Source organism: Carassius carassius, chromosome 42 (assembly GCF_963082965.1).
Source record: "Carassius carassius chromosome 42, fCarCar2.1, whole genome shotgun sequence".
NCBI lineage: Eukaryota > Metazoa > Chordata > Actinopteri > Cypriniformes > Cyprinidae > Carassius > Carassius carassius.
This window is the reverse complement of record NC_081796.1, coordinates 11,077,617-11,105,398: the sequence shown is the minus strand read 5'-3', so window position 1 is coordinate 11,105,398 and position 27,782 is coordinate 11,077,617. Positions and strand designations below refer to the sequence as shown.

Here is a 27,782-nt window from a genome sequence, read left to right as displayed (position 1 = left end):
TTTCAATATTTTTGATTTTGGATATATGTCACAATCAGGAAAAAAATGTTGCTACTTAAATTTCAAGATCTTTAACATAAATTAGAATAATTACAATAAATCTACACGATCAACAGCATTTCAATTTAAAGTAGATTGTTTCACTACCTTAATCTGTATTTGTCAGCTTGACCATATGAAACCATATGAGTGAGGTGAATCAGGAAGTGTGAGGGCTTAAATGTCACATCAGGTAGTCAAAACGGAAGAGGTCTCAGCATGTCTCAGATGCCACAGATTATGTAAGAATTTCAGATGACTTAAAATAGGTTACATAATGGTTAAAACACCTTAATACATCCGAAAATGTAAACATTTTATTACTAAAAAGACAACACTTTTTCATTTTCCTTAATCAAATCTTTAAATTTTATTTTTTTTTTCCAAAAAAAAAAAAAAAAAAAAAAAAAAAAAAAAAAACTTCCAAGTTAGAAAGAAAAATTGTTTTACACTGCGAAAACTGAATTATTTACACTGTAAAATAATTGATCGTCTGTCTGTCAGGGCATATCTGTTGAGACTTTATGTTATGGTTCAATTCAGGCAAAGAGGGAGGCACTCCCTAGCATATAACCTTATCATTGGGGAATTGAAATACAAGCATCCTCTTTAACAAGCCTGGTATACTTGGATCGTAATGTGGTGCCCAATTCATACTTCAGAGATAATTAGCAATAACAAAAGGCTTATCGAAACCAATAAAGACTAATGATCCAAAAAGTACGTTTCAAATTAAAACAACAGCTTTGGCGTTTTCAAACAGTGAATCCAGGTAAATTAACAATTTAGCTGTTGAAAAGTGACAATTTGCCATCATTTACTTAAATCCCATGTAAATTAAATTGTTTCTAAAAAATAATCTCTTAATAGGACAAGCTTGTAAGGTGGGACAAATAAAATGAAACAAGGATTCTAGTGTGATCTCCAGTAACGTTTGAGGTGAATGTACCAATATGGCAAAACCAATAATTTTAACAGCTATACATGATGGTCTATTGCATACTGTTTTCAACAGGAAGGAGCCTGTATGAGGTTACTAACCAGCAAAAGTGGTGCACTCCTTGATTAGATTTAAAAAACAAACAAAAAAACAAATTGAAGCCATTGGTTTAAACAGTCACCAAACAGATACATCTGCATTATAATTGGAGAATCCAAAAAATAATTTTTCTCTTAAGATACCCCTCTGATCTGTTTGCCCAGCCATTTCTTGCCTTCAACATCTGAACAGCTCAACTAAACTTGTAAATGCTGCATTCTGCACATTTCGGTCACTTCTGAAGTTAAATAAGACAGTCTGATAACTGCAAAACATGCCTTTCTCTCAAGTGAATGACAATGTGTGCATATGTACAATAAAAACAAGATCATTCTGAGAGAATTAAATAAAAAATGACTGGGTAAAACAAAAATCACTAGAAAAACATGAATAAAAATAGAAAATTCAAAGTCTTGTGTTGATTCAAAACATTCTGAGCTTGAGTCTATTGGCTCAGTACTGGAACAGTGGACAGACAAGAGGTCTGATGTGAAAGTATCATATCTTCTCCTGAATGAAAGGGTGCTGAAGGGCTTGGTTGATGCTGATGCGTTTAGCTGGGTCCAGCATTAGAGTACCGTCCAATAGATCTTTAAGTTGCATGACCTTTTTTCTCTGATCCTCCGGTAACCTCTGACCTCCAATCATGTCCATGAGCAGGTCTTTAGTGGGGTTAATGGTGCTCATCACAGTTACCTTCTCCTGAAGGTTTAAAAGAATGTGTGAGAGAAGGTGAAGGGCATGTAACAAACTAAGGATGTCACAATTCTCAATAATACACTGAAACATTTAGTACAATATCCACGGTTTTCCCTGATTTCTGTTATTTTTGAGATGCGTATGTGGAGCTTCTGTGCGAGGGCTCCCTCTGGCATCCAGTGTGTATTAAACGGACATTACATGTGTTTATAGAGCTCAATAATAGCAAATCCATGAAAATAGTCCATGGTAACGCAGTGTCCGATTTCAGAATGGTTTTCATAGGATGAATTTGGAGTATTTAAGCTTTCAAATGATATATAATTTATGATGATTACTAAAACATGTGATAGGGAAAAAGGAAGCGGAGTAAATTTTTTGTGACAAAGGTCAGAACTCCTGTTATGATGTATATGTTTTGAGGTGCACTCTTTTTATAAATTAATATTTTACTGTTCCTTCATAATTTTTAACAACAAAAAGGGGTCAAATATCTTTTAAGGAGTCTTAGACCTTTCCAACGATATATAGTTTGTCATGATTAGATTAGGATATAATTGTAATATATTGAAGTAAATTTAGGCGTCCCGTATAAGGGACGGTGACAGTTAACAGGTTAAAGAAATGTGTGCAAATTGGCAAAGAAGTTCCAGTTGGTCTTTTGACTTGCTGCATTTGACCTATTATTGTATAGAATTACTAGTACTGTACATAAAGATATGAGACATTATTGATTTAAACATGAACCAAGTTACTGTACTAAATATTTATTTTAATACAAGAACAGTGCTTTTTCAGTACAATATATGTACGTAATTAACTTTGTGCTTTGCAAACAGTACTCTATTAGTAATAGACTAAAAATAATGTGACTACCTCTTTAAAAACAAGTTGCGTTTTGCAACACAATATAACATTTTTGCACATTATATTAATATTGAAGATGAGGATAAAAAAAAGACAAAAGAAACAAAATAACACAGACACTGCTCTGCAGCACGGCTCCGAGGTTCTGCTGGACCACAGATCGGAGGTTGTGGCATAATAGGTTACCTTGTGCAATTTATGGGACAGCGTTTGTCGACAAGACTTGAACAGTTTTGGTAGAGCTGTTTCACTAAAATATCTCCTTGAAGGCAGATTATTTCTGGGTTCTAAAGTCTGTAACATTTCTTGAAACCCATCCTTCTCGACTTGATTGAATTGGCAACATAGACCTTGCAATAAAACTTGTCAGACTTTGTAATAATTTTCCACTTTTCACTTTTTTGTCATATGGTGTTTTCTTTGTGAATGTTTCTGCCAAGGTCTGTTGTGTCTGTTCTTTTTTTTTTGTACCGTGTTTGTAGCAGCAGTGCTGTTTTGTTCAGCACAAAGCCTTTCATACGCTTCAAACTGTGTTTTGTGCATTGTACGGAGATGGAAGAGGTTGGTTGTGGCGCTCTGTTATACGGCGATCTGCATGCGACAAATTCTACAGCTGGTTTGTCAAAACCAAACCATCTCCAGGCTAAAGAAGCATTATTATTAATGTTGAAAAGAGCTGAGAATATTTTTCAGGTTTTTTAGGGGGGATCAATTGAAAGAACAGCATTGTTTTTACATTTGTTACAGTTATCTATTTGTTACATTTATATTCTTTACATCAAGCTTTTGAATGGTATAGTATTGTATACATAGTTATTGAAACTTCATAATGTTTCACTTGATTATACATTTAGTCAGGATTTATAGTTTGGAAAAAGTCTTTGGAAAAAGTCTAACTAGTAAAATGTTTACACGTTATGTGAAAACTAGTACAAGTATATAAATAGATAGATAAAAAGAGACTTACTCATGTTTATGATCTCTGCTGAATAAAGTGCTTCATTCTTTTTTTTCTGAGGAAAACCATCTCAAATCCTCAACCACATCACATCTTTTTGGGGTGATTTATGTCTTATTCCTCTCATCGCGAAGCAAACAGTAAAATAAAAAAACTTGAACAGTCTGGCTGTGTTTTCTTCTGTTATGGGCGTATTTAAGCCACAGGCTTCAGTTTGAATCTGAATAGCGCGTTCAGCGCGGGGGCGTGGTCACATTAGATATAATGAAGGGAGACATGAAAAACGGACATCGCACTGTTTTCATATGGATTACTTTATCAGGGAATATCGGTTTTCGGCGGCACTTGTTTAGTTTAAAAGTAGACATGTCAAGCTTTCTATAGATATCTCTCTCATGTCTCTTAGTTGAGTATTCACTGAGTTACAGTTCATTTGAATGAAGTGTTTGTAAATGAAGATCAGCGCAGACAAAGGCTGCAGACAGCACACCTTGTTTGTTATCTTTATTTTATAAGTGCACAAAGTTTTGTTGTTATTATGTCTATCCAAAAAAAGTAGACCCTTTACAGATTCGATTGATGTATTGCTCTTATCTGTACGATTAAAACTGAAAGTGTAATTTAAGTTCTTTTCAAGGTTATCAGGAGAAAATGACTCATAACACGTATCCACGTTAATCGACTCCAGAGGGTTAACTCAGAGGGAGTGTCAGCCACATTAAAAAAGTTAACAGCTTAAGTCATTTGTGGATTAATGCGTATTGGGGACGTGAACAGTTGAGAACGATTCAGTCGATTTGGTGAACTGGTTCAAGAAGATCCGGTTACATCGAATGATTTGTTCGTGAACCGGATATCATACACTGCAGTGAACGCGCTCACAACAGACCCGAAAGAGAAGACAATGCTGAATAAAGTCTTAGTTTTTGCTATTTTTGGACCAAAATTTATTTTCAATGCTTCAAAAAATTCTAACTGACCCTCTGATGTCACATGGACTACTTTGATGATGTTTTTCTTTCCTTTCTGGACATGGACAGTATACCATACACACAGTTTCAATGGAGGGACTTAAACTCTGTTCCGAAGATGAATCGAGGTCTCATGGGTTTGGAATGACATGAGGGTGAGTTATTAATGACGTAATTTAGATTTTTGGGTGAACTAACCCTTTAGAGTGTTCTAGAGCTTTTTTTAAATAGCATTTTAAAATCGCTAATAAAAAAAAAACAAACAAACAAAAAAAAACAACAACTGGTGTCCCAAGCTGTCTGAACAATCAAAATGAAAACCATGGTTCAAAAATGAGGTACCTATTGAACCGTGGGCTGACTGTATTGTTACATCCCTAAAGCAGATATGTGCGTTATCATAGTTGTGTGAAATGGGCATAGAAGTCAATTAGAAAACCAACACATGAAAGTGGAATCCAACACATGAACTGGAACTTACCCTTTCAGTCACTTTGTCTACCTCTATATACAGGAAGTTTAAGTTCTGGTCAAAATGTTGGTCTTTAAACAGGCCTTTCCGGATCATCTACACAACAATAATAATAAAAAAAAAAAACACGTAAGAATCTATACATAAGACTTAAATGCCATAAAGTGAGTAACTATTTAAAACCAATTTTTAATTGTAAATAATAATAAAAAAAAAAAAAACGAACAATCAAGTAAAAAAAATAAATTAAAAAAATAAAATAAACCCTGAACTCTCTGGTTCAGCACCTTGTTGGGCATCTTGCCCTTCAGATCCATGGCCAGCTTCAGCATGTGGTTGTTGGAAGAGCCGGGGAACAGGATCTTCCCAGTGTATAGCTCATATAGGGTACAGCCGACTGACCACATATCAATGCCATAATCATACGGTTTACCAATGACTGGGAAAAAGAGAAAAAGTTAAATCCGATTACTAGACCCTTGCAGAATTGGTTCACAAGTTCTGCTGTGGTTGTGGGTGGGGAAACAATCTGTGACAACTAAAATATATTAATATTAATGTAAGCAAGCCTGCCAATCACACAACTGCAATGCAACTTACCGATTTCAGGTGCTCTGTAGAATCTACTGACAAGGTAAGGAGTAATTTCATTGTCAGCGACATGAGATGCAGAGCCAAAATCACAGAGTTTAAGAATGGTCTTTGATTCATTCACCTGCAGACAGAGTGAGTGAGGGAGTGAGCCAATAAAATCTCTTGAGTCAGCAGCCATATAGATGATGCTCACCAATATGTTGTCTGGCTTGATGTCAGCATGGAGGATGTTGCAGCGTTTCAGAAGTTTGAGGGCCAGAAAGAGCTGCTGACTGTAGGAACGAACTGCCTTGATGTGAAGCCCCACGTCTTTACCATACTTTTTCAGTACTTCACGCAAGTTCATACTGAGAGAGACAAACATGGTGAAAAACAGCTGAGAATTCATGTATTTTGCATTATATTTGAGATAATATTAGATGTTAGTGACGATATTTATATTATGATATTAACTACTGAAATTAGTTTGATAAGGCTGATCCTTCACGATGAGGAAAAGTTACTTATTACAAAACTGATTGCGCAGCTTAATGTGATGACTGATGTTATTGGCAAATTTGTGCATTGGTATCAGCCAAATATATATTGTAACTACCAATTTTCTAACACGCGTGCACACACAAAATACATGCATAAAATACCTGAGAGGTTCAAACACCAAACAGAGATGCTGTTTGTGGTAAAAGTGTCTAAAAAGCCGCAAACAGTGAAATTTATCATCAGGATCTGCGTCATTCAGCTTCTTTAGAAACTCAAGCTCCTTCAGTCCAGTCTTCTGCCTGCAGACACAACAAAAAAACTATTGAATGAAAATGTATTTTTCAGCCATGACTACTAAAGAGTAGATACAGTAGGTGGCCAACCAAAATGCCTATTACCGTCACATGTATTGCTCACACAGGGCCACAGCGTTAACTGCAAGTCAGTCACCTGTTAAAGTCGTTCATGAAACTACCACCAAGAGGTGCAAAGGGACAGTTTGAGTTAGCAAAACGTGAGAAAGTCCTATAGGCTGCATTTTAAATAAAAAAATAAATGGTTTCTTATGCAGAGTTTGGCATTGCCGGAGATTGGGGGAATCCATAAAATGTAAAATAATAATAAACACGTAATAAATTAGACCACATAATAGGTTATAACTTAAGAATTGTCATTTTATTAGAAAACAACCCGATTCACAACATTCGTTTCCAAACACAGAAATCAGTTTGAGCCCTGCAAGGGTCTCAAACCTTATGGTGTGTTCACACCAAGCGGCAACCTCCCGCTCTCGCTCATGAGGCCAACATGGTGGTGACTTAAAATGTAATTCGTCAACTGGCTGCTTGAGGCTGGATGCAAAAGGCACTCAATCCCATAGACTCCCCATGTTAAAATGACCAACTTTACAACAGAAAAAAATGTTTACATCCTGGTTAAAAAAAAATTCCCCTTCATGACAAATTTAAGGGGGTTAAGGGTTTTTTTTTATAACTCACCCGTTTAAATTATATTAAGCCTTACATTTCTGCATAATTATGGGCGTGGCCACTTGAGTGACAGGTGGATTGCCGCTGCTCTCACCACCGTTGTGCTAGGTGTATGTGGTTTCAGTAACCAGCTCCCACCTCTTTACCCACTTTCGATCATCGAAGGGGGAGGCACGGCCAAGATGCCGTCAGCCTGCTCCGCCTACTTTAGGCTTTAAAAATGCTATTTGTCAGTCATGTGACAGGTGATGTCATGGACACTACGTCAATATTTTTATACAGTCTATGGTTCACACCAAACACGAAGCGAATATGACCATTTAGTCCCTCGCTTTAGATTACTCGCTGGATGTTTTTCATGGATTTCAGTATGCCTGCAAATAGCTACAATAATATGCTCCTCCATTTTCTGTTTCCACCAGATGTGCCAATAAGCTCTCCGCGTCAGAACGCGTCAGGTGAATTTTCTGCTCTAGTTGAATTTTTTTAACTTGTGCAACAGACACAATTGAGGTGAATATCTTGCGTTCGTGGCTCTGTAAAGGGTCTACTTTTATTTGTATCCACACATAACAAAACTTTTGCATTTATAAAATAAAGAAAACAAACAAGGTGCACTGTCTGCAGCCATTTAGAAATGCATCATTAAAATGAACTAACTCAGTGAATACTCAACGTATTGACATGTACTTGATTACACGTGAAGCTTGAGGCTTGTAGATGCATCAGATGTGCTGAAAGGGATAAGACATAATTCATCCCAAGAAGATGCGCTGAGGATTACCTCAGGATTTCAGTTTTGGATTTCCTCAGGAAAAAGAATAAAGTGCTTAATCCTGCAGAGATCATAAACATAAGTCTTTGGTTTTTTTTTTTAATGTATATACTTGTATTAGGTTTTGTTGAGGCTTTATTAATGAAAAATAAAGCCTCAACAAGCGTTGACATTTCCCAACATCATAGCAGTAATGACTTTATGGTAAATGGTAAATGGACTGCATTTATATAGCGCTTTCAACAGACGACATGGTCATCCAAAGCGCTTTACAGTTTGCCTCACATTCACCCATTCACACACTCATTCATACACCGACTGCGGTGTCAGCCATTCAAGGCGCCATCCAGCTCGTCGGGAGCAGCTGGGGTTAGGTGTCTTGCTCAAGGACACCTCGACACTTGGTCAGGTGGAGCCGGGGATTTAACCACCAACCTTCCAGTTTGTAGACAACCTACATGAACCACTGAGCCACTGCCGCCCCCATGAACTATTTTACTTCTAAAATCGATACTATAAGAGATAAAATTTTAACCATTCAGCCGTCAGCTACAGTATCGCATCAGACAGTGCACTATAGACCCCGTGAGGAACAGTTCCACTCATTCTCTACCACAGGAGAGGAAAAATTGTATAAACTTTTTAAATCATCTAAACCAACAACATGTATGTTAGACCCTATACCATCTAAGCCCCTAAATGAGGTGCTTCCAGAAGTCATAGATCCTCTTCTGACTATTATTAATTCCTTATTGTCATTAGGATATGTCCCCAAAACCTTCAAACTGGCTGTTATTAAGCCTCTCATCAAAAAACCACAACTTGACCCCAAAGAACTAGTTAATTATAGACCAATCTCGAATCTCCCTTTACTGTCCAAGATACTAGAAAAGGTGGTATCCTCACAATTATATTCCTTCTTAGAGAAAAAATGGTATATGTGAGGATTTCCAGTCAGGATTTAGACCGTATCATAGTACTGAGACTTCTCTGCTTAGAGTTACAAATGACCTGCTCTTATCATCTGATCGTGGTTGTATCTCTCTATTAGTTTTATTGGATCTTAGTGCTGCGTTTGACACAATTGACCACAACATTCTTTTGCATAGACTTGAACACTTTGTTGGCATTAATGGAAGTGCATTAGCATGGTTTAAATCGTACTTATGACCGCCATCAGTTCGTAGCAGTGAATGAAGATATATCATATCGATCACAAGTGCAGTATGGAGTACCTCAAGGCTCAGTACTAGGGGCGCTACTCTTCACGCTTTATATGTTACTCTTGGGAGATATCATCAGGAAACATGGTGTTAGCTTTTTACTGTTATGCTGATGATACTCAGCTCTATATTTCTTCACGGCCCGGTGAAACACACCAATTTGAAAAACTAATGGAATGCATAGTCGATATAAAAAACTGGATGAAGAGTAATTTCTTACTGCTAAATTCTGAAAAACAAAAAAAAAAAACAGGTGTTAATTATAAGACCTAAAAACTCTGCATGTAATAACCTAGAACACTGTCTAAGACTTGATGGCTGCTCTGTCAATTCTTCGTCATCAGTTAGCAACCCATGTGTGCTATTTGATCGCAATCTTTCCTTAGAAAGCCACGTTTCTAGCATTTGTAAAATTGCATTTTTCCATCTCAAAAATATATCTAAATTACAGCCTATGCTCTTAATGTCAAATGCAGGAATGTTAATCCATGCATTTATGACATCAAGGTTAGATTATTGTAATGCTTTATTGGGTGATTGTTCTGCACGCTTAACCCTCTGACCCTCTTCGTTTGGGAGTCACACTTACATTCTTCGCGGTCAAAAGTGACCGAAGCCTTGAAATGTTACTTTTTTTTCTCTTCAGGAAAACCAATGTGATAAATTTTTGTTCAATAATATTTTTTGATTATTATATATGATTTTTAGGGATTTTTATGATACTGTGCAATATTTATACAATTTTTAATGAGCTATTTTCTCCATTAGAATATATTATTTTTTATCTCTTTATTTATTTACTATTTTTTAATAAATGCAATAGTTTACATTTAAATAGAGTGAAAGCATTTAAAATCCATTTTTTGATGTTAGAATTGGGCAATCTGGAGGCATTAAAAAAGTAAAAACTTGTGTAATGTTGCGTAACCTCTTGTATTAACACCCTATATAGATATATACAGAGGCTTTTGGATTCCCATAGGTTTTTAGACCTCATCTCTTCATTTTTTGAAAATCAAAAATGACCGAAGAGGGCCAGAGGGTTAATAAAACTACAGCTAGTCCAAAATGCAGCAGCAAGAGTTCTTACTAGAACCAGGAAGTATGACCATATTAGCCCGGTCCTGTCAACACTGCATTGGCTCCCTATCAAACATCGTATAGATTTTAAAATATTGCTTATTACTTATAAAGACCTGAATGGTTTAGCACCTCAGTATTTGAATGAGCTCCTTTTACATTATAATCCTCTACGTCCACTACATTCTCAAAACTCAGGCAATTTGATAATACCTAAAATATCAAAATCAACTGCGGGTGGCAGATCCTTTTCCTATTTGGCGCCTAAACTCTGGAATAACCTACCTAACATTGTTCGGGAGGCAGACACACTCTTGCAGTTTAAATCTACCCTAGATTAAAGACCCATCTCTTTAACCTGGCATATACATAACATGCTAATATGCTTTTAATATCCAAATCCGTTAAAGGATTTTTAGGCTGCATTAATTAGATATTACCGGAACCGGGAACACTTCCCATACTACCCGATGTACTTGCTACATCATTAGAAGAATGGCATCTATGCTAATATTAGTCTGTTTCTCTCTTATTCCGAGGTCACCGTAGCCACTACTACGTAGCCACTATACAGTCTGTATCCAGATCAGAGGGTCACTGCAGTCACCCGGATCCAGTACGTATCCAGACCAGATGGTGGATCTGCACCTAGAAAGGACCTCTACATCACTGAAAGACAGCTGTGACCAGGACTAGAGTCCCAGATACAGATCCCCTGTAAAGACCTTGTCTCAGACGACCACCGGGACAAGACCACATTAAACAGATGATTATTCTGCACAATCTGACTTTGCTGCAGCCTGGAATTGAACTACTGGTTTCGTCTGGTCAGAGGAGAACTGGCCCCCCAACTGAGCCTGGTTTCTCCCAAGGTTTTTTTCTCCATTCTGTCACAGATGGAGTTTCGGTTCCTTGCCGCCGTCGCCTCTGGCTTGCTTAGTTGGGGTCATTTCATCTACAGCGATATCATTGACTTGATTGCAAATAAATGCACAGACACTATTTAAACTGAACAGAGATGACATCACTGAATTCAATGATGAACTGTCTTTAACTGTCATTTTGCATTATTGACACACTGTTTTCCTAATGAATGTTGTTGTGTTGCTTTGACGCAATGTATTTTGTTTAAAAGTGCTATATAAATAAAGGTGACTTGACCTGACATAACGTGTACACATTTTACTATTTAGACTTTTTTCCAAACTATAATTCCTGACTAAATGTATAATCAAGTGAAACATTATGAAGTTTCATTCACATCATCTAAATGTTCTACTGTACTACTAGTATCAGTGACCATCACAATAATGTTAATAATGTAGTTTATCATTTGGTTTAAGAGCTCATAAACAATATACACTTTGGAAATGCTAGTTATGTGATGTTCATTTATATATTTCAACATTAAAAACATTCAAAATTCTATTTTAATATATTTTACAATTTAATTTTCCTTTGGCTCAGTGGTAGAGCATTGCGTTAGCAGCACAAAACGTTTTGGGTTTGATTCCCAGGGAACACGTTAGATAAAAAAGGTTAGCCTGAATGCACTGTGAAAATTATTGGTTTTTAATTAACTTTAGACAAATGGATTTGCAATTAAATGTAGCCAGCTGTCTTTGTTCACGAAATTGTGAACCAAATGGGTCATATAATTAGCCTCTTAGGTCAACATCAGATCAAAGAATGGGGTCTCCATGGGAGAGATCCTATCAAGTCATCATAAGGTTTCACTATCATTGGCTGTCCATGGGGTGTTGTATTGTTTGTAGCACATTTGTTACCAGGTATAAAGGTCTGGTCTCACAGACAGTACCTTGGGTTAAGATTGTTTGAAGGATGACATGCTAACATCACTGCTGAAGAACTGCTACCTTCAATAAATTCTTCTCCCCCCAAGAACTTTGGTCAAGCTTACTTATTTTATGTACTAGAGAAATCTAGTACATTGGCGAGCCACCCAAACTACTGCTTAGCCGAATATTAGAAGGATTTCTGAAGGATCGTGTGACTGGAGTAATGCTAAAAATTCAGCTTTAAAGTCAGCTTTGTTCCTAATAAACTGTTTAACTGCACTTGCAAGTGAACCTCAAATTATTTTGTGGGATAATTAAATATATTCTAAAACTACACACTGGCTTGGGCCCCACCCGCGTCCCAAAACACTCACTGGCGGCCTAGTGCTCGCACAGCAGTTGCTCCCAGCAGCAGTCACAGCAGATGTTCACCCCTCCACGTCCAGCCTGGAAATGAATTGAACATGCCGGAAGCAGCCGCTGGCTGTTCCCGTTCTGGCTTACATTCAGGGTGAGATGTAAATGGAAAATGTTCTTTTTCTAATGAACAAACCTTATTTTACATGCAAATATAGCCGAAATCACAGCACAGCCCACATGAAAAAATACTATAGTAATTTATAGTAAATACTATAGTGTATTTGAGCCATACGATAGTAAAGTACTTGAATTAATTGTTGTGGTAATTCTATAGTAACTACAGTAATAGTAGTAACTACAGTAGTAACTACAGTTGTAGTAACTACAGTAATAGTACAGTATTCAGTGAAGTAAAATGTTTATAAGTTTTCTACAACTATAGGGTATTATACTACAACACACTACAGTTTAATGTAATAAAAACAAAAAAGTTTACTAATTCTCTATATCCAATACTACAGTTAAAAAAAAAATCTCCCTACATAATTGTTTTTCTCATTTTACAGGCATTATTTGACTGCGAGTCTGAAACTGGATGAAGGGTAAGTTTTGCATTTCAGTACTAAATAAAGAGTAAAAGCTATATCTTAAGATGCATTTATTGAATGAGCACTGTGCGATGTCCGAACTGATTGCACTGTATTTTATGTAAAATCATTTTCCATTTCGAACTGTTTAAAATACATTTTAACCCTCTGAAGTCGATTAATGTGTATACGCGTTATGAATCATTTTCTCCTGATAACCCTGAATAAAACTTAAATTAAGCTTTCAGTTTTGATCATACAGATAAGAGCAATACATCAACCAAATCTGTAAAGGGTCTACTTTTTTTGTATACAGACATAACAGAACTTTATGCACTTATAAAATAAAGATAACAAACAAGGTGTGCTGTCTGCAGCCTTTGTCTGCGCTGATCTTCATTTACAAGCACGTCATTAAAATGAACTGTAACTCAGTGAATACTCAACGAAGAGACATGAGAGAGATCTATAGAAAGCCACAAATATTCTGTGATAAAGTAATCCATATGAAAACAACGCGATGTCTGTTTTTCATGTCTCCCTTCATTATCTTCTAATGTGTCCACGCCCCCGCGCTGAACACGCTACTCAGATTCTAATGTTTCAAACTGAAGTGCGTGGCTTGAATACGCCCCGGGAACCATTGTTCTGTATGTGTTTTATTGCCTTATTCAAGTGATTTAACATTTTTAGTTTTTCACTAACCACGCATTTTCACTAACCACGCATAACTTTTTTTCTCAAAAACACAATCATGTACATACATGCTGCTCACATATTATTATAGCCCAGTTTGTGCTGATTACAGTGAGATTATACTTTAGCCATTTAGATGTGTATAAGAAACTGAAAAAAGCACAAATGTCAGGGCATGACAAAACTTCTCCAGGCCCTAAAAATACCCTTAGACTCCAGAGGGTTAAATAAGGCAATTTTTAAATGATGAAAAAAAAAATCTAAACATACGAAATGTGCTTTATAAATAAACTTGCCTTGCCTAAGATAAGTAAATATTTAAACTACTTGAAATTTTTGTTTTCCCCTACATATGGGGATTATATGTAGGGGAAATACATAATTCTCTTTTTACAGGCACACATTTGACTGCGAGGCTGAGACTTGATGAAGGGTAAGTTTTGCATTTATGTGCTAAATAAAGAATAAAAACCATATCTTATTAGACAACATTAAAGACAACATTAAAGTAATTCATGTGACTCCTGTGGTTTAACCTCAGCTTTATGAAGTGCTTTGTGCATACATATACACACACACACACACATATACATATACACACACACACACACACACACACACATATATATACACACACACACACACTATATATATATACATATATATATATATATATATATATATATATATATATATATATATATATATATACATAAAACATTTACAGTGATTTCATTTCAAAACGTAGGATAGTCTTAGGCTACAGTCTACTCATCAAAATTTAAAGACCTTTACACAAAGGATCATATGCATGCTATTGTTATTAAACAGTAAATAAATATAAGGCCTGTGTGTGTGTGTGTGTGTGTGTGTGTATATATATATATAAAATACGGATAAAAAGCTAATTTTTCTCATTTTTTTTCCATTTGGTTTATTATTAAATAATCTTCAGGTTACATATGCAGAGCGAAATGAGAACGGTGCAGCATTTAGCAATAATTATTATTAAATCTCTTATTATTCTTGGTTTTTTCAAACTACTAACACTTTGCATTTTTGAATTGTGCCTTATGTGTGAACAAAAATTGAGTATTTTCTGTTTCAGTTGTTTGATCGCGCTGGTGCCTCGCGTACATATTCACTGTCGTTCACCATGACATTCAGCATTAGCAGCGGTCAACTTACTCCACATATTGTTAATTATGATTTTTTTCCATTGATACTAAAACACGCGTGAACTACAAAGCCTATTTTACCTCATGAGTAATAGTTAAGCTTCAAATAGGCAACATCACAAATATGGAAACATTTGGATTTCTCCCGAGTGAGAGAGCCCAACCTTACCTTATGCTTAGCTTTAAATTATTATTATTTTTTGTTTGCTTATAGCTAAGCCTATATTTTTATATACTGCAATTATATTTATCCATTAGAATTATATATTTTTAATTCTTGTTTTGTTCTGATATATTTGTTAAATTTAAAGGATCTGTTGTAAAGTGAAGGGAGCTAAATATATCCTGTTGGTACATTATAACATTATTAGAACGGCCGTTATTATCTCTAAATGTAATAAAATGCAATTTATACATTAATTACATAATATCAAAAATATAAAAAAAAACATGCAGCAAACGAAAATAGGTGATTAATCCATTAAAATGTGTTACTCTGGGTTAACAGTAATTATAATTATTATATACTTCAGAGCAGAGCCTGCATGGGCCTAATCTAGGTTTTTTTTTTTTTTTTTTTTTTTCATTGCATCTGAAAATTACTTTGTGTAGCATATTCGCTTTGCGTGCTCTGGCAAAGATCAGCCTCCCGCTATGCTCAGCTTTGGGCAATTTAAAAATGTTTAAAAGGGAAAAAATAAGGGACGATCCAAATATTTGTTTTGCTTCACCTATTTATGTAGGCTACAAGTATTCAAAAATAAATAAATGAATAAATAATAAAATGTCATTAAAAAATACCATTGGCCTGAGTAAATTTGACCATTATAGAATTGTTACTTTAAAGTTAGTGATTTAGGTGGTGAAAATACTGTGAAATTACAAATGGCATTGGATTTTAGAGCATAACAACTGAGGGTTGTTAATAAAGCATTTTTTTAAACAATGGAACAAAGTTTTGAACTAAAATATAATTTCAACCATACAGTATGTGAATAAATAAAATGCATACTTTTCATAACATTTCATTATTCATAAAATGCATAACGTTTCTGGTGTTTGGATTTGTACTTCAATATAATGAGCTCCAAGTTTAAGAATAGCCCTAGACTATTTTCTCTCTCTCTCTCTCTCTCTCTCTCTCTCTCGCTCTCTATTTAACAGCATTAGCTCAATGAAATACGTCTTTCTTCCGTTAAAACTAATGTAGAATGAAAGTGTGTCAATAATGCAAAATGATAGTTAAAGGCAAAAAATGATCAATAAGTTGTATTCGCCTCAATCTGATTTAGTAAAGTCAAACCGCAGACGTTGAAGCGGAGTCAGTGAGCGGAGTCAGTGAGCGGAGTCAGTGAGCGGATTCCCGCGCGCTGAGGTAGGAGCAGAAGACGAAGGACTCCGCTTGGTCTAAAAAGCCTTCCACAAGGGTCCTGTGAAAATAATAATATGGGCTGCGAGAAAATAATGAATACAAAGAGTAGTGATGCTGAGTGCAGGCATGTTTCAGCCCAGTAACACATCGTTCCCTTACAGCCAAAAAACAGACCGAATTCAGTTCAGCGGGAGGGGGTTGGGTTTTTGGGGGTAGTCATGTATGTCTTGTGGTGTGAATATCTTGCTCTTTCATATGGACAGTGTCTTATGAGGCTTTCAGACTTGCTGAACCGGTTCATATAAGACTGTTGTTTTGGTTATAGACTATAAAAAGGTCTACCCCCATGTAAGATTTCTAGTTCTAGTCGTTCATTTGTTATATTCAACTAATCAGAGGTTTATATTAAATTTACATAATCAGGTCTTAATATATTCTGCACTCAAGCACATGCAATAAGTTTGCCACAAAGCACATGCCGATTGGAGCGAGGAGAGGATATTAAGAGTCTGAGCGTCTGGTTTTCACTCGCTCAAAGAACCAGCATCACGAGTACAATTCATGCCAACAGCCCATAATTTAACTGCATATTCAGCAAGAATTCATGTTAAACATACTAAGCTATGGCTTGATCAGGTTATAATGACTGCAAGAGTCAAGCGGGATGTTAAAGGCTAAGGAGTTTGTCTGTTTCTTTTACTGATTATTTACGGGTTTAAAGCATTATTTAAACAGATACAGCAAATTCACACGCAATCGCTTTAGCAATAATACATTTAAACAAATGTAATCTTACAGTGCTACTACATTATCAGTAGGCTATTTGATTTTGAAATCTTGAAGAAATTCATCGATCTGTTAAGATAAAATAACTGACAAAAATGTACGGTTATTTTCCTCACAAACAAAATTTTCACAGCAGAAAGCAGCAATTAAAGATTTAATGCTTACAATGTTATTAGTTATTAGTTATTAGGCATGTGATAGGGAAAAAAAGTTTACACACAATACCCTTAGCCACTTTTAAACTGTTCAGGTTGTGGCGTTTTCCATAGGACCCCATATGTCGCTCGACATAACTCGTAGTGACCGACAGATAGGGAATGTCTCGGTTACGTACGTAACCCTCGTTCCCTGATGTTCACTGACTGGGCACGCTCGCTGGTGAGCCGTGCCGTCATACTCACCGAGTCTAACTCCATACCGAGATAAGAGATTCTCTGCACAGGGTAGAGCTTGCTCTTCTCTCGGCTGACCTGAAGCCCCAACTGACTGAGGTGCCGGAGCACCAAGTCCCTGTGATCGCACAACTGCTCTCGGGACCGGGCCATAATGAGCCAGTCGTCGAGATAGTTGAGGATCCTGACGCCCACTTCCCAGAGTGGGGCAAGGGCGCCCTCCGCGAGCTTCGTGAAGACACGGGGGGACAGGGAGAGCCCGAAGGGGAGGACCTTGTACTGCCATGCCTGGCCCTCGGATGCAAACCGCAGAAACAGTCTGTGGCGAGGGAGGATCGAGACATGAAAGTACGCGTCTTTCAGGTCGATCGCTGCAAACCAGTCCTGGGGCTGAACACATTTGAGAATGTCTGAAGACAAGAATTTGTTTCTAATTTGATCAATTAGCTGTTGTTAAATGAACTGAGACATTGTTTGTAATACACACCCTGATAAGGGCATGTAGCCGCAACGCGTAGGTGTACCTCTCACCTTTTTAAAAAAAAAAAGCAAGCCAAGAATGTAATAAAGGCTTTTTAATTTTTTCACTGAGATATTCGAGTGCCTTGGAGTTCTTGTCTTCAGAGATTTACTATCCCACAACCAAAGAGCACCGAGACTTTATACCCCATGCAGCACTTTTGTTTTTGCATTACTTTGAAGCATTTGAGAATGTGTTTCTGCGTCAACATCTTGAACGGGAGCTTGTGCAGGGCCCGATTCAAGACTCGCAGATCCAGGATAGGCCGAAGGCCACCGCTTTTCTTGGGTACGATGAAGTAAGGGCGGTAAAACCCCGTCCCCATCTCGGCTGGAGGGACCGGCTCGATTGCATCCTTCGCCAGCAGGACAGCAATCTCCTCGCACAAGACAGAGGTGTCCCGGACTGCCACCGGAGTCTCGAGCACGCCATTGACCTTGGGAGGTCGCCGGGCGAACTGAATCGCGTAACCGAGTCAGACCGTCCGAATGAGCCAGCGTGACGGGTTGGGCAGCGCAAGCCACGCTCCCAAACTCCGTACAAGTGGCACCAAAGGGACAGTCGACATACCCGCAGTGGTGCAGCGAAGGGGAGTTGTGTCGGATGGCCCAGAAGGCATCGCGTTCCAAGTCATCACAACCACACTCCTCGTGTTCCCGGAGGAACTGGCCAGAGATGCGTGGAGAGGCGTTGCGTCTCCGAACCGTGACCTCTTGACCGTTGGCGAAAGGGGGCAGCGTGGGTGAAAATGAGGAGGCAGTGCGTCACTCATCGTCAACCCGGGAGCCTTGCAACTCGGAGGAAAGGGAAATTGCTCTTTTATGAAAAAGTGGGTGCCGCCAGCCATTGGACCAGCGACGGAACAGAAAGAACAAAACTGAGGATTCTCCACCCGGCCCTCCTCCGGGGGAAGGAGTGGCTCTGTCTCCGCCTGCTCCTGTAGAGCAGTCTCCCACATCTCCGAGTTGCCCGTGTCAGGGCCGCTTAGTCGTCTTCCTAGAGGACTTCGCAGCCGGAAGTGACACGGGGGCGCCGCTCTCCTGCGCGGGGCTCAACGCGCCGGCCTCGAAGAACTCTCAGCACGGGGCGGAGCTGGTGTGGAGGACGCAGTGGGGCGCCCACGGCGACGAGTAGGCTGAGGCACTGCCCGCGACGGAATGGTGGCAACCGGAGGATCACGTCGTGGCGAGATGTGCTGTATGGCCTCAGTCTGCTGTTTTTCTGTCAGGAACCGAGAACCAATCAAACAGCCATGAGCACTCAGGGCTGGGCGGTGCATTCACCTCCATCCTGATGCTCACAGCTGCCCGGGCAAAGACGGCTGTCAACTCTGGGTCCAATTCGGCAGTGGCGACAACACCCGAGGGGGGCAGCCACGCCGAATCTTCATCCACAGAGGTCAACAGCCCATCCCCGATGCTGCAATCGACAACTGCCATAAGACAGCCCAGCAAAATCACCCAGCAGCCGCACAGGACAAACACTGCGGAAGGGGTAAGAGGTCCGTGGGGCGTGGCCCGGTGGAGAAGCTCTCACTGTCACCTTCAAATCTTCCAGAGCACTAGCCGGCGATCCTCTGCTCGTGGCAGAGAAACCGGAACGGGTAGTGACAGAGGGGTCTGCTCCTTTACCTTTAAGAAAGGGGAGACGCGATCACAGCGTTGCCATGGTCACACACGCAGTGCATGCATGAACCATCCACGAATGCGCCTTCAGCGTGCTGAATGCCCAGACACGGAAGACAACGATCGTGGCCGTTGTCAGAGAACAGTAAACGACCTCATCCAGAAGGACGCGGACGAATCTGCGTCTTTAAAAAGACGTGAATCGTCCGTGATTTGCTCTTTTAGGAAATCTGCTCTCTTAGTTGAAGCGCCCAGGGGAATCGCTAAAAGGGACACCACTGTTTGCGCCGTACCGCCAACCAGAACAGCTTCCCGACACAGCAAATGAATGGCTTTGTGGAAAAATCTAATGAGTGGATGCACCTGTCGCCCTATTTATACCCATTGGCACGGGGAGTGGCTCAGGTATGTTAAATCCACTAGCCAATTTTCATTGGCGTTTTCTCTTTAACTCAGAGATGATTGGCCTCCCAAGTGAGACCCCATATGTCATTCGACATAACTCGTAGTGACCGACAGATAGGGAACCATGGTTCCATTGTTCTCACCAAACAAGTCTTTCACACCTCTGCCAGGTATGACACATTATCCGCATTACTCTTTTATCATTATTCTATTGTTTTTATTCCACCTTTATTAGCCTTTATTGTGGTTTTTCAGGCTTTACAAAGTCAAAGCTGCAATCTCGCTTTAATCTCAGTATGCATTTAGCCCTTATTTATCAAAAGTCTTACTATAAAAATACAGCAAACCATTTTCTTACGACCTTATGTGAATTATTGTGACAGAAATGCATTATGAAGAAATACACCTGCTATTATTAGAGCTAATGTTAGCATCAAGCTACATCAGAGAATTTGTGAAATTATTAGTACACTTTTACTCAAAACTCACTTTAAACCCCCATCGAGTGTTTTTAATAACTTCCTTTTGCGACTGCGGGTGGAATTGGGTCGTTTACTGTTGTAAAATATGCTATTTATAGCCTTTTACATCGCTGCACAAGTTAGCATTTCAGATGTACATTTTCCAGATAACTACCAGGAAGTGTACAGGAAGCATGTGACACGATGTGGCGGTGTCCGGTTATGACACTCTAAAGATTGACATGGCGAAGGACCAATCAGAGTTTGTCTGACACACAGCATGAGCACACAGCCCTGCACACACACACACAGATCGTTGGGAGAGGCTGTTTATCATCAGATCGCTTAAATCAGTGGAAAATGAATAGAAATGACGATTCTGTCTGAAGAAATATGAAGTAAACATCAGTAAATATATCCATATATCTCCGCAGATATGCATCTTTGGTCTATAAATCCTTATTGACGCTGTTCAGTGAGTCTATGTGAACACAAATAAACCGCTGCTGACGTGACTGAATATGAATGAGTGGTGAATTTCTATTCAAAATGTGGCATAATACGGATTTATTATTTTTCACTCCTGACATAAATTACTAAATACCTGTCACTGCAACCAATGTTTTATCAAAACATTGGTCAAATATCAAAGCTAGAGTCTTTAAACTTTCAATTGATGAACAGTTTGTCCAGATCAAGTAAGAGAGTTAGGTTTAGTGCTGTGAAAGTGAAACAATAATAAACTGGGGCCGTCTGCGATGCTTGCAAGTAAAGGGGTTAATGATGTTGTGCTACCGTTCTGGACCTTGAATGCTTTAGTTTAGTTGCTGCCAATGGAGAGTCAGATAAACCCTCGGATTTCATCAAAAATATGTGTTCTGAAGTTGGACAAAGGTCTTACAGGTGTGGAACGACAAGAAAGTGAGTAATTAATAACAATTTTCATATTTGGTTAAACAAGCCATTTATAACATTGTATGTGTATTTACACCGTTTTTTTTGTCTGTTGCCACCTCACTGCTTACATTTATAGTCATTAGAAAGCCAAACCTCTATCACACTTCATCAAAAATCTACCCTGCCATGGGGTAGATCATGTTTGCTACGATTTATTAACTTGCCAAAATGTTTGCTGCTATAGTGCTTGTAAAGCGTGGTCACAGTATGCTGTTTCAGCAGGCTTTGTTATTTAACATGCGTATCTTGATTTAACGTCTAAATCAGCTTGCATCACATATTTGCATCAATTTTCAACCGACTTTGAGTACATTGTTACATTCCTATTACTCACAAAAGCAGCATAGGGAAACTTTAAACCAGAGGTATCTAGACTCAGTCCTGGATGTCTACTCTACTGCAGAATTTAGCTACAACTTAACTGGAAGTTTCTGGTATGCCTACAGATACTGGCATTCACCAATTAGCATGCACAGGCAGGTTGTTTACTGTTCTTAATATTAAAACCCTGTTTATAAACACTGCAAGAAAAAAATATTTATATACTATTATAAACTATTTAAATGTTTCAAACAAATGTAGTATATTTTTTCTGTATCTAAAATAAAGTTTACATTATCATTACTAGAAAATTAATGTCAACAATTTTGAATAAGTTGAAACAGCAAATATTGTTAAAGTCAAATGAACTTCAATAAAGCAATTCATCACTAGGCCATATTTAAATTAGCGAGTTGAAATTACTTGTCGTTAACCCTCCGAGGTCTATGGGGTTTTGGGGGCCTGGAGAAGTCTTGACATGCCCTGACTTCTGTGCTTTTTTCCGTTGCTTATAAAAGTATACATGGCTAAAGTCTGAAAACACTGTATTCAGAAACAAACTGGGCTACAATGATATATAAATAGCATTTATGTACATGATTGTGTTTTTGAGAAAACGTTTATGTGTGGTTAGTGAAAAACTTAAATTTAGAAGTCACTGAAATAAGGTCTTAAAACATTTGTTCACAAGACTGTCAAACCTGGAGCTTGTAGCCTAGAATCTTTGCTTCAAAATTATATGAAAATCATCTTGTTTACTCACTGAAAACAATAGACTGATTTAAATTTTCTAAGACACTTTTTGTTTGAAAAGGGCATATGCAAGTAGGCGTCAACTATCATGCATATTATTGTGATCTACACCTGAGAAGACAAAGGCCCGCATAATGAGGTGTATAATGAGCCATTCAGTCAGGTGTGTGACAGAGGGAAGAGTTAGAAGAATGAATGTGAGGACAAAATAAGTATATATATTTTTAATGTTTGTAGTTTATTTAAAATATAATTAATTATCCCACAAAATTTAATATTCACTTGGGAGTGCAGTTAAACAGTTTTTTAGGAACAAATCAAAGCTGACTTTTTAGCATCATAACTTCAGTCACATGATCCATCAGAAATCCTGTTAATTCAGATTTTCTACACGCACACACACACAACCACACACACATATATATATAGTACATACATACATATATACATACATACACATTATATATATATATATGTATATATATATATATATATATATATATATATATATATGTATATACACACACACACATATATATATATATATGTACATACATATATACATATATATATATATATATAATGTGTATGTATGTATGTATGCATGCATGCATGCATGTATATATAATTTACAGTTTTTTTTGATAAATTGAAACAACATTGTTAGTAATATTTATCATAATAGTTTTTAACGTGTATGCTAAATAAAAGTTTTAATTTCTATATATACACTGACTCCAAGCTTTTGAATAGTATAGTGTATATTATTACACTTGGAGTAAGACTGGATGCTGAAAATTTAGCTTTGATCACAGGAATAAATTAAATTGTAAAATATTTAAATAGAAAACAGTTATTTTAAATAGTAATTTTTTTAAATAAGTACTATTTAAATAGTTTAAATAGTACACATGCATTAAGCACACAAAGCACAGGCAGAAGTAGTCTAATAATTGTGAAAAAGGAGACATTAATCTAATGTTTTCTTGCCGGCTGCAAGATGACATTCATGGTCACAGCCAATTCATTGCCGATTTTGAAAGCGATTTTGTGTAGATTGTCAGTGAACTATGGCTCTGTGTAGTAAATGCAGCTCCACCTGAACCAGTGTTGCCAAGTCCACGGTTGATTTTTGAAGCATCCCCAATCCCAATAATGTGATATTTAGCCCCTAAAAGCTGAATTTTACCAATGTACATGTATTTTAACCTCGTGATGCAATTCTTTTTATCGTGGAACCCACTGGAAATGCGATTGGACTAGTTTTGAGAAGCAACTCGGCAGGCTTTGTTGTGAAAACCTGGCAACTCTGATCTGAACGCACGTGTTGGAGATACACTACTAATTACAGGAGTGCCTTTATTGATGAGATGCGCATGAAAATCCCATTCGATTTTTTGCACAGCCCTATCTGTGACTATTAAATATTTTAACTGAAGTGTTTTTCCTTCATTTTCCCCCACTACAGCTGTCAAATGTAACATCAGTGAGGCAAAGCTGACGGCTATTTGCGAAAATATGCTTTATGCGTTTGTTTGATAACTTGTGGTTAAAGTGCCACTCATCGGTCAAAGGCTGCAAATGCACTTTGTAGACGCTTGTGGCGGTAAAAAGCACACTCTGGCTGGCCACCTACTGTATGGTGGAAAACTTCTAACATTTGGGTAAAATATAAAAGAGCACAAAAGCAGTCACTGTGACATCCACTGTTTAGAGGAGTACTTACATGAGCTCATTGTTTCGAATGATCTTGACTGCCACCTCCTGGCCAGCCCGGGCAGTGTCCCTAGCTCTGACTACATTACTGAACACACCCTGTCCAGTGTACCCATACACATCATACCGTTTGTCCAGTATCTCACCGATGTTCACACCTAAAAAAAGAAGTTATGAATTGTTCTTTCTTGCATCTAAAATACACTGCCTTTAGGAAAGAAGCAAGAGTTTGGAATAAAATAAGACTTACGGTAGTATCCTTCTGCATCAGTCCAGTTGTCCCTGAGATTAGGGTTCTCCTTAGAATCTTTACCAATGCCTGCAGCCCTCAGTCTAGCACTCTGTAATGTGAGCAACAAAGCAGTCAAATCTCTCAAAATAACCAACTGGTTTAATCTTAAACCTGCAGAAAGGCCAAATAAGCTTACATCAAAATCTGCAGCAAACATGTCATCTGACTCAGTGAACATGTCAGGTGCAGAGGGCTTCTTTAGGTTGGCCCCTGCATAAAAGACAAAGAATCCATCAATAGCTTACAAATTGCTGATGTGTCTTTATTGGAAAAATACTATTTAGTTGTAACATAAAAATTGCCCCTAATTTTCTGAAAACTCAGAGTACAATACCTTCTTTCTCCTGAGCGATGAGGTTGTGCTTGGCCTTGATGTTGGCCTCAAAAGTGTTTACATTCTCCCGCTCATATTCCTTCACATCGGCTGCTACCCGTTCCAGGATGTCATCAGGGGAAGGTGAACGACTGCGGGTACTGCTCTGAGGACTGCTCGGCTCTGATGCCATGGAGCCCATATTACTGTCCTCATTTACAGCTTTATATTTCTATATCAAAACAAAACAGAGTTTTATGGATGTATAATCTGATCATCATCTCTAAAAAGGAGGCAAGTTACAGTCTTTCAGAAGAATGTGCTAAATTGTGTTACCTGCACAATGGCAAGCCGCTGTTGTCGTCGTTGCTCAATCAGAGCCTCTTCATCCTCCTCTTCTGCATCAAAGTCCTCTAGCCTAAACATATTCATTAAGGTTTGACATCAGTCAAAAAACTCAAAAGACTTAAATTCATCTATATTCTCAAATAGGGGCATTTCAATACAATTATCAAATAATTTTATTACTACCGAAAAATATATTTTACCATTAAACACAAAGTCTTACAGTCCCCAAACTTTTGAATGTAAATATATTTTAAAAAGTCTCTTAGGCTTACCAAGGTCTACAGTGTAAAAAAATTGCTGTAAAATAAAAGGCCAAATTCTGACAGTAACATACTGCTTTCCATTAAAAGTGACATACTGTAGAAAACAATGCATTCTGGACAATATTCTGCACAGTAAGCAAATGCTGTTAATTTACAACCCATTTTCAATACTAATCTTGTGGTCCAGTGTAGTATAATTTTGTCAGCTATTTTTTGCTTAGTCTTATGGTGTGTTTACACAAAAAGCAAATTTAATTATTCACGTGAGTAGATTGAGAAGTCAAAGAAAAGAAGTGAATAGAGAAATGCGTGCCGGGCAACACAAATCACTTTTCTTCCACACAAATTGAAAAGCCAATCAGCACTAGATGTGGCTGTCATCCAAGTGCAGTTCCTGGATAAGACGGTGAAATTCAGGCTTTCCGCCTTATTTGGGACTACCACAAAAACAGGTATAAACCAGCAATTTACAATTTACAAAAAACCTAAGTGTATAAGTGTACCCAATTTACAAAAAACCTAAGTATATTATATATATATATATATATATATATATATATATATATATATATATAGCTCAATTTTAATTGCAGTGATAGATTGTTGTCATTTAGGACCAATAAGCATAAATCAATAAAATAGACTCGTACGCATGTTTACCACATCTAGTGTACAGATTTATCGCAGGGTATCAATTAGAGGCTAAATAAACACCTAAGACTTTAGATATGCACTCGCCCTTGTCTACATTAAGAAAACTTGAGTAAAAAAATTAAAACCCTACTCTCAAATATTGTTCCTAATAGTAATTCCAATAATTCCAAATTGCATTATTTTTTTCTTTTAAAACAACGGCAAATAAATTTTTTTTATAAAAATAAAAAAATATTGTGTACAAAGCATAAGTACCGTTACAATCAGTAACCACTATCACAAACAATAGAGGAGATCCATGACAGAGAACAGACTGGCTAAATGACACATAATTAAATGCCTCAAATCAGGGCTCGCAAAATTTAAAATCCCAGGTACTCTTGAGATTTTGGTAGCCTGTAAATTTAACTACCGTATTTTTCCGACTATAAATCGCACCTGAGTATAAGTCGCATCAGTCCAAAAATACGTCATGATGAGAAAAAAAAAAAAAAAAACAAGTCGCACTGGACTATAAGTCGCATTTATTTAGAACCAAGAGAAAACATTACCGTCTCCAGCCGCGGGAGGGCATTCTATGCTGCTCAGTGCACCTGTAGCCTACACTGAGCAGCATAGAGTGCCCTCTCGTAGACGGTAATGTTTTCTCTTGGTTTGTTTCTCTTAGTTCATTTCTCTTGGTTCAGGGAACTGCACTGCGACCAAAATGGTCGCATATGCGACCTTATGAAATGCCATTGCGACCCTAATTTTTATGAGGTCGCAAATGTATCACTGATTATTTTTGTACCTGCCTTATTTTTAGCCAATATGCTATGATTTACTATGAGCATTTATTAAAACAGAAATGTGTATTCTAAGAATACATTTTAAAACATTCTCTCAGCATTCAACACATCAAGTTGGCTTCAGCCCTGCGACTCATTTTCACACGTTTTTAAACAAGGCCAGTTTAAACATTCAAAAGAGTTTAAAGCATTCAAACACAAGATGCGGTCAAGCTGAACTGAGTAACGTTAGCTGGTTACTAGCACGCCGTGTTTGGTGCCACGAGAGAGCCGTGTCTCACAGACAGCAACACCGAACCGAGCTCTCCTTCAGGACGTTCGCATCATCCTGCACCTGAACGAACAAATACAAATCGGAGTTTAAATAAACAGAAAAAGATGCGAAAGAGCTCAATTCAGCACCGCAGTGTTCTTGTTTTCAGGGCACACACAGGGGCGCACAAAGAGATGCGTCTCAAAGTCTTCTTGCTTTTGTACCGACAAATACATAAAAAAATGTCAAAATACCCGTCTTGGAAAGTGTATCCGAAAAAGTCTGTGATTATGTCTTAAGTGAAAGTAAAGAGTTGAGAAAGAAATCGGATGTGTATCATTATAGCAAAATACAGTGATCTGTGAAATATTATACCCAAAAATTTTTCAAACTGTAGACTACCAGTGAAATTGAGATTGAGAAATTGAAATTGACAGTTTTGTTTGATTCCATTACATATCTATGAAATATATCATTCTATCAAAGTTATCTGACATTATCAAAAGGAATTTGTTCTGACACAGTTTAACTGAGTTCTTGTCATATTTTATTACCAATTATATATCTAAATTACGGCCTGTGTCCTCAATGCCAAATGCAGAAATGTTAATCCATGCATTTATGACCTCAAGGTTAGATTATTTTAATGCTTTTTTGGGTGGTTGTTCTGCACGCTTAGTAAACAAACTACAGCTAGTCCAAAATGCAGCAGCAAGAGTTCTTACTAGAACCAGGAAGTATGACCATATTAGCCCGG

At 37.7% G+C, this 27,782-nt stretch overlaps 1 protein-coding gene across 1 annotated transcript in view; it reads right to left on the bottom strand.

Moving 5' to 3' along the window:
• Positions 1–438: 438 nt before the first annotated feature.
• Positions 439–27,782, bottom strand: part of LOC132123791 (serine/threonine-protein kinase PRP4 homolog) — a 117,945-nt gene continuing 90,601 nt past the window's right edge. The window contains exons 5-15 of the mRNA XM_059534429.1: positions 25,056–25,137; positions 24,741–24,951; positions 24,543–24,616; positions 24,365–24,455; positions 24,125–24,272; positions 6,281–6,418; positions 5,833–5,986; positions 5,646–5,760; positions 5,333–5,484; positions 5,055–5,141; positions 439–1,780 (exon numbers count right to left, since the gene is read on the bottom strand). Of these exons, the coding sequence (XP_059390412.1) occupies positions 1,577–1,780; positions 5,055–5,141; positions 5,333–5,484; positions 5,646–5,760; positions 5,833–5,986; positions 6,281–6,418; positions 24,125–24,272; positions 24,365–24,455; positions 24,543–24,616; positions 24,741–24,951; positions 25,056–25,137 (1,456 nt within the window). The 3' untranslated portion in view covers positions 439–1,576. The remainder of the gene's footprint in view (positions 1,781–5,054; positions 5,142–5,332; positions 5,485–5,645; positions 5,761–5,832; positions 5,987–6,280; positions 6,419–24,124; positions 24,273–24,364; positions 24,456–24,542; positions 24,617–24,740; positions 24,952–25,055; positions 25,138–27,782) is intronic.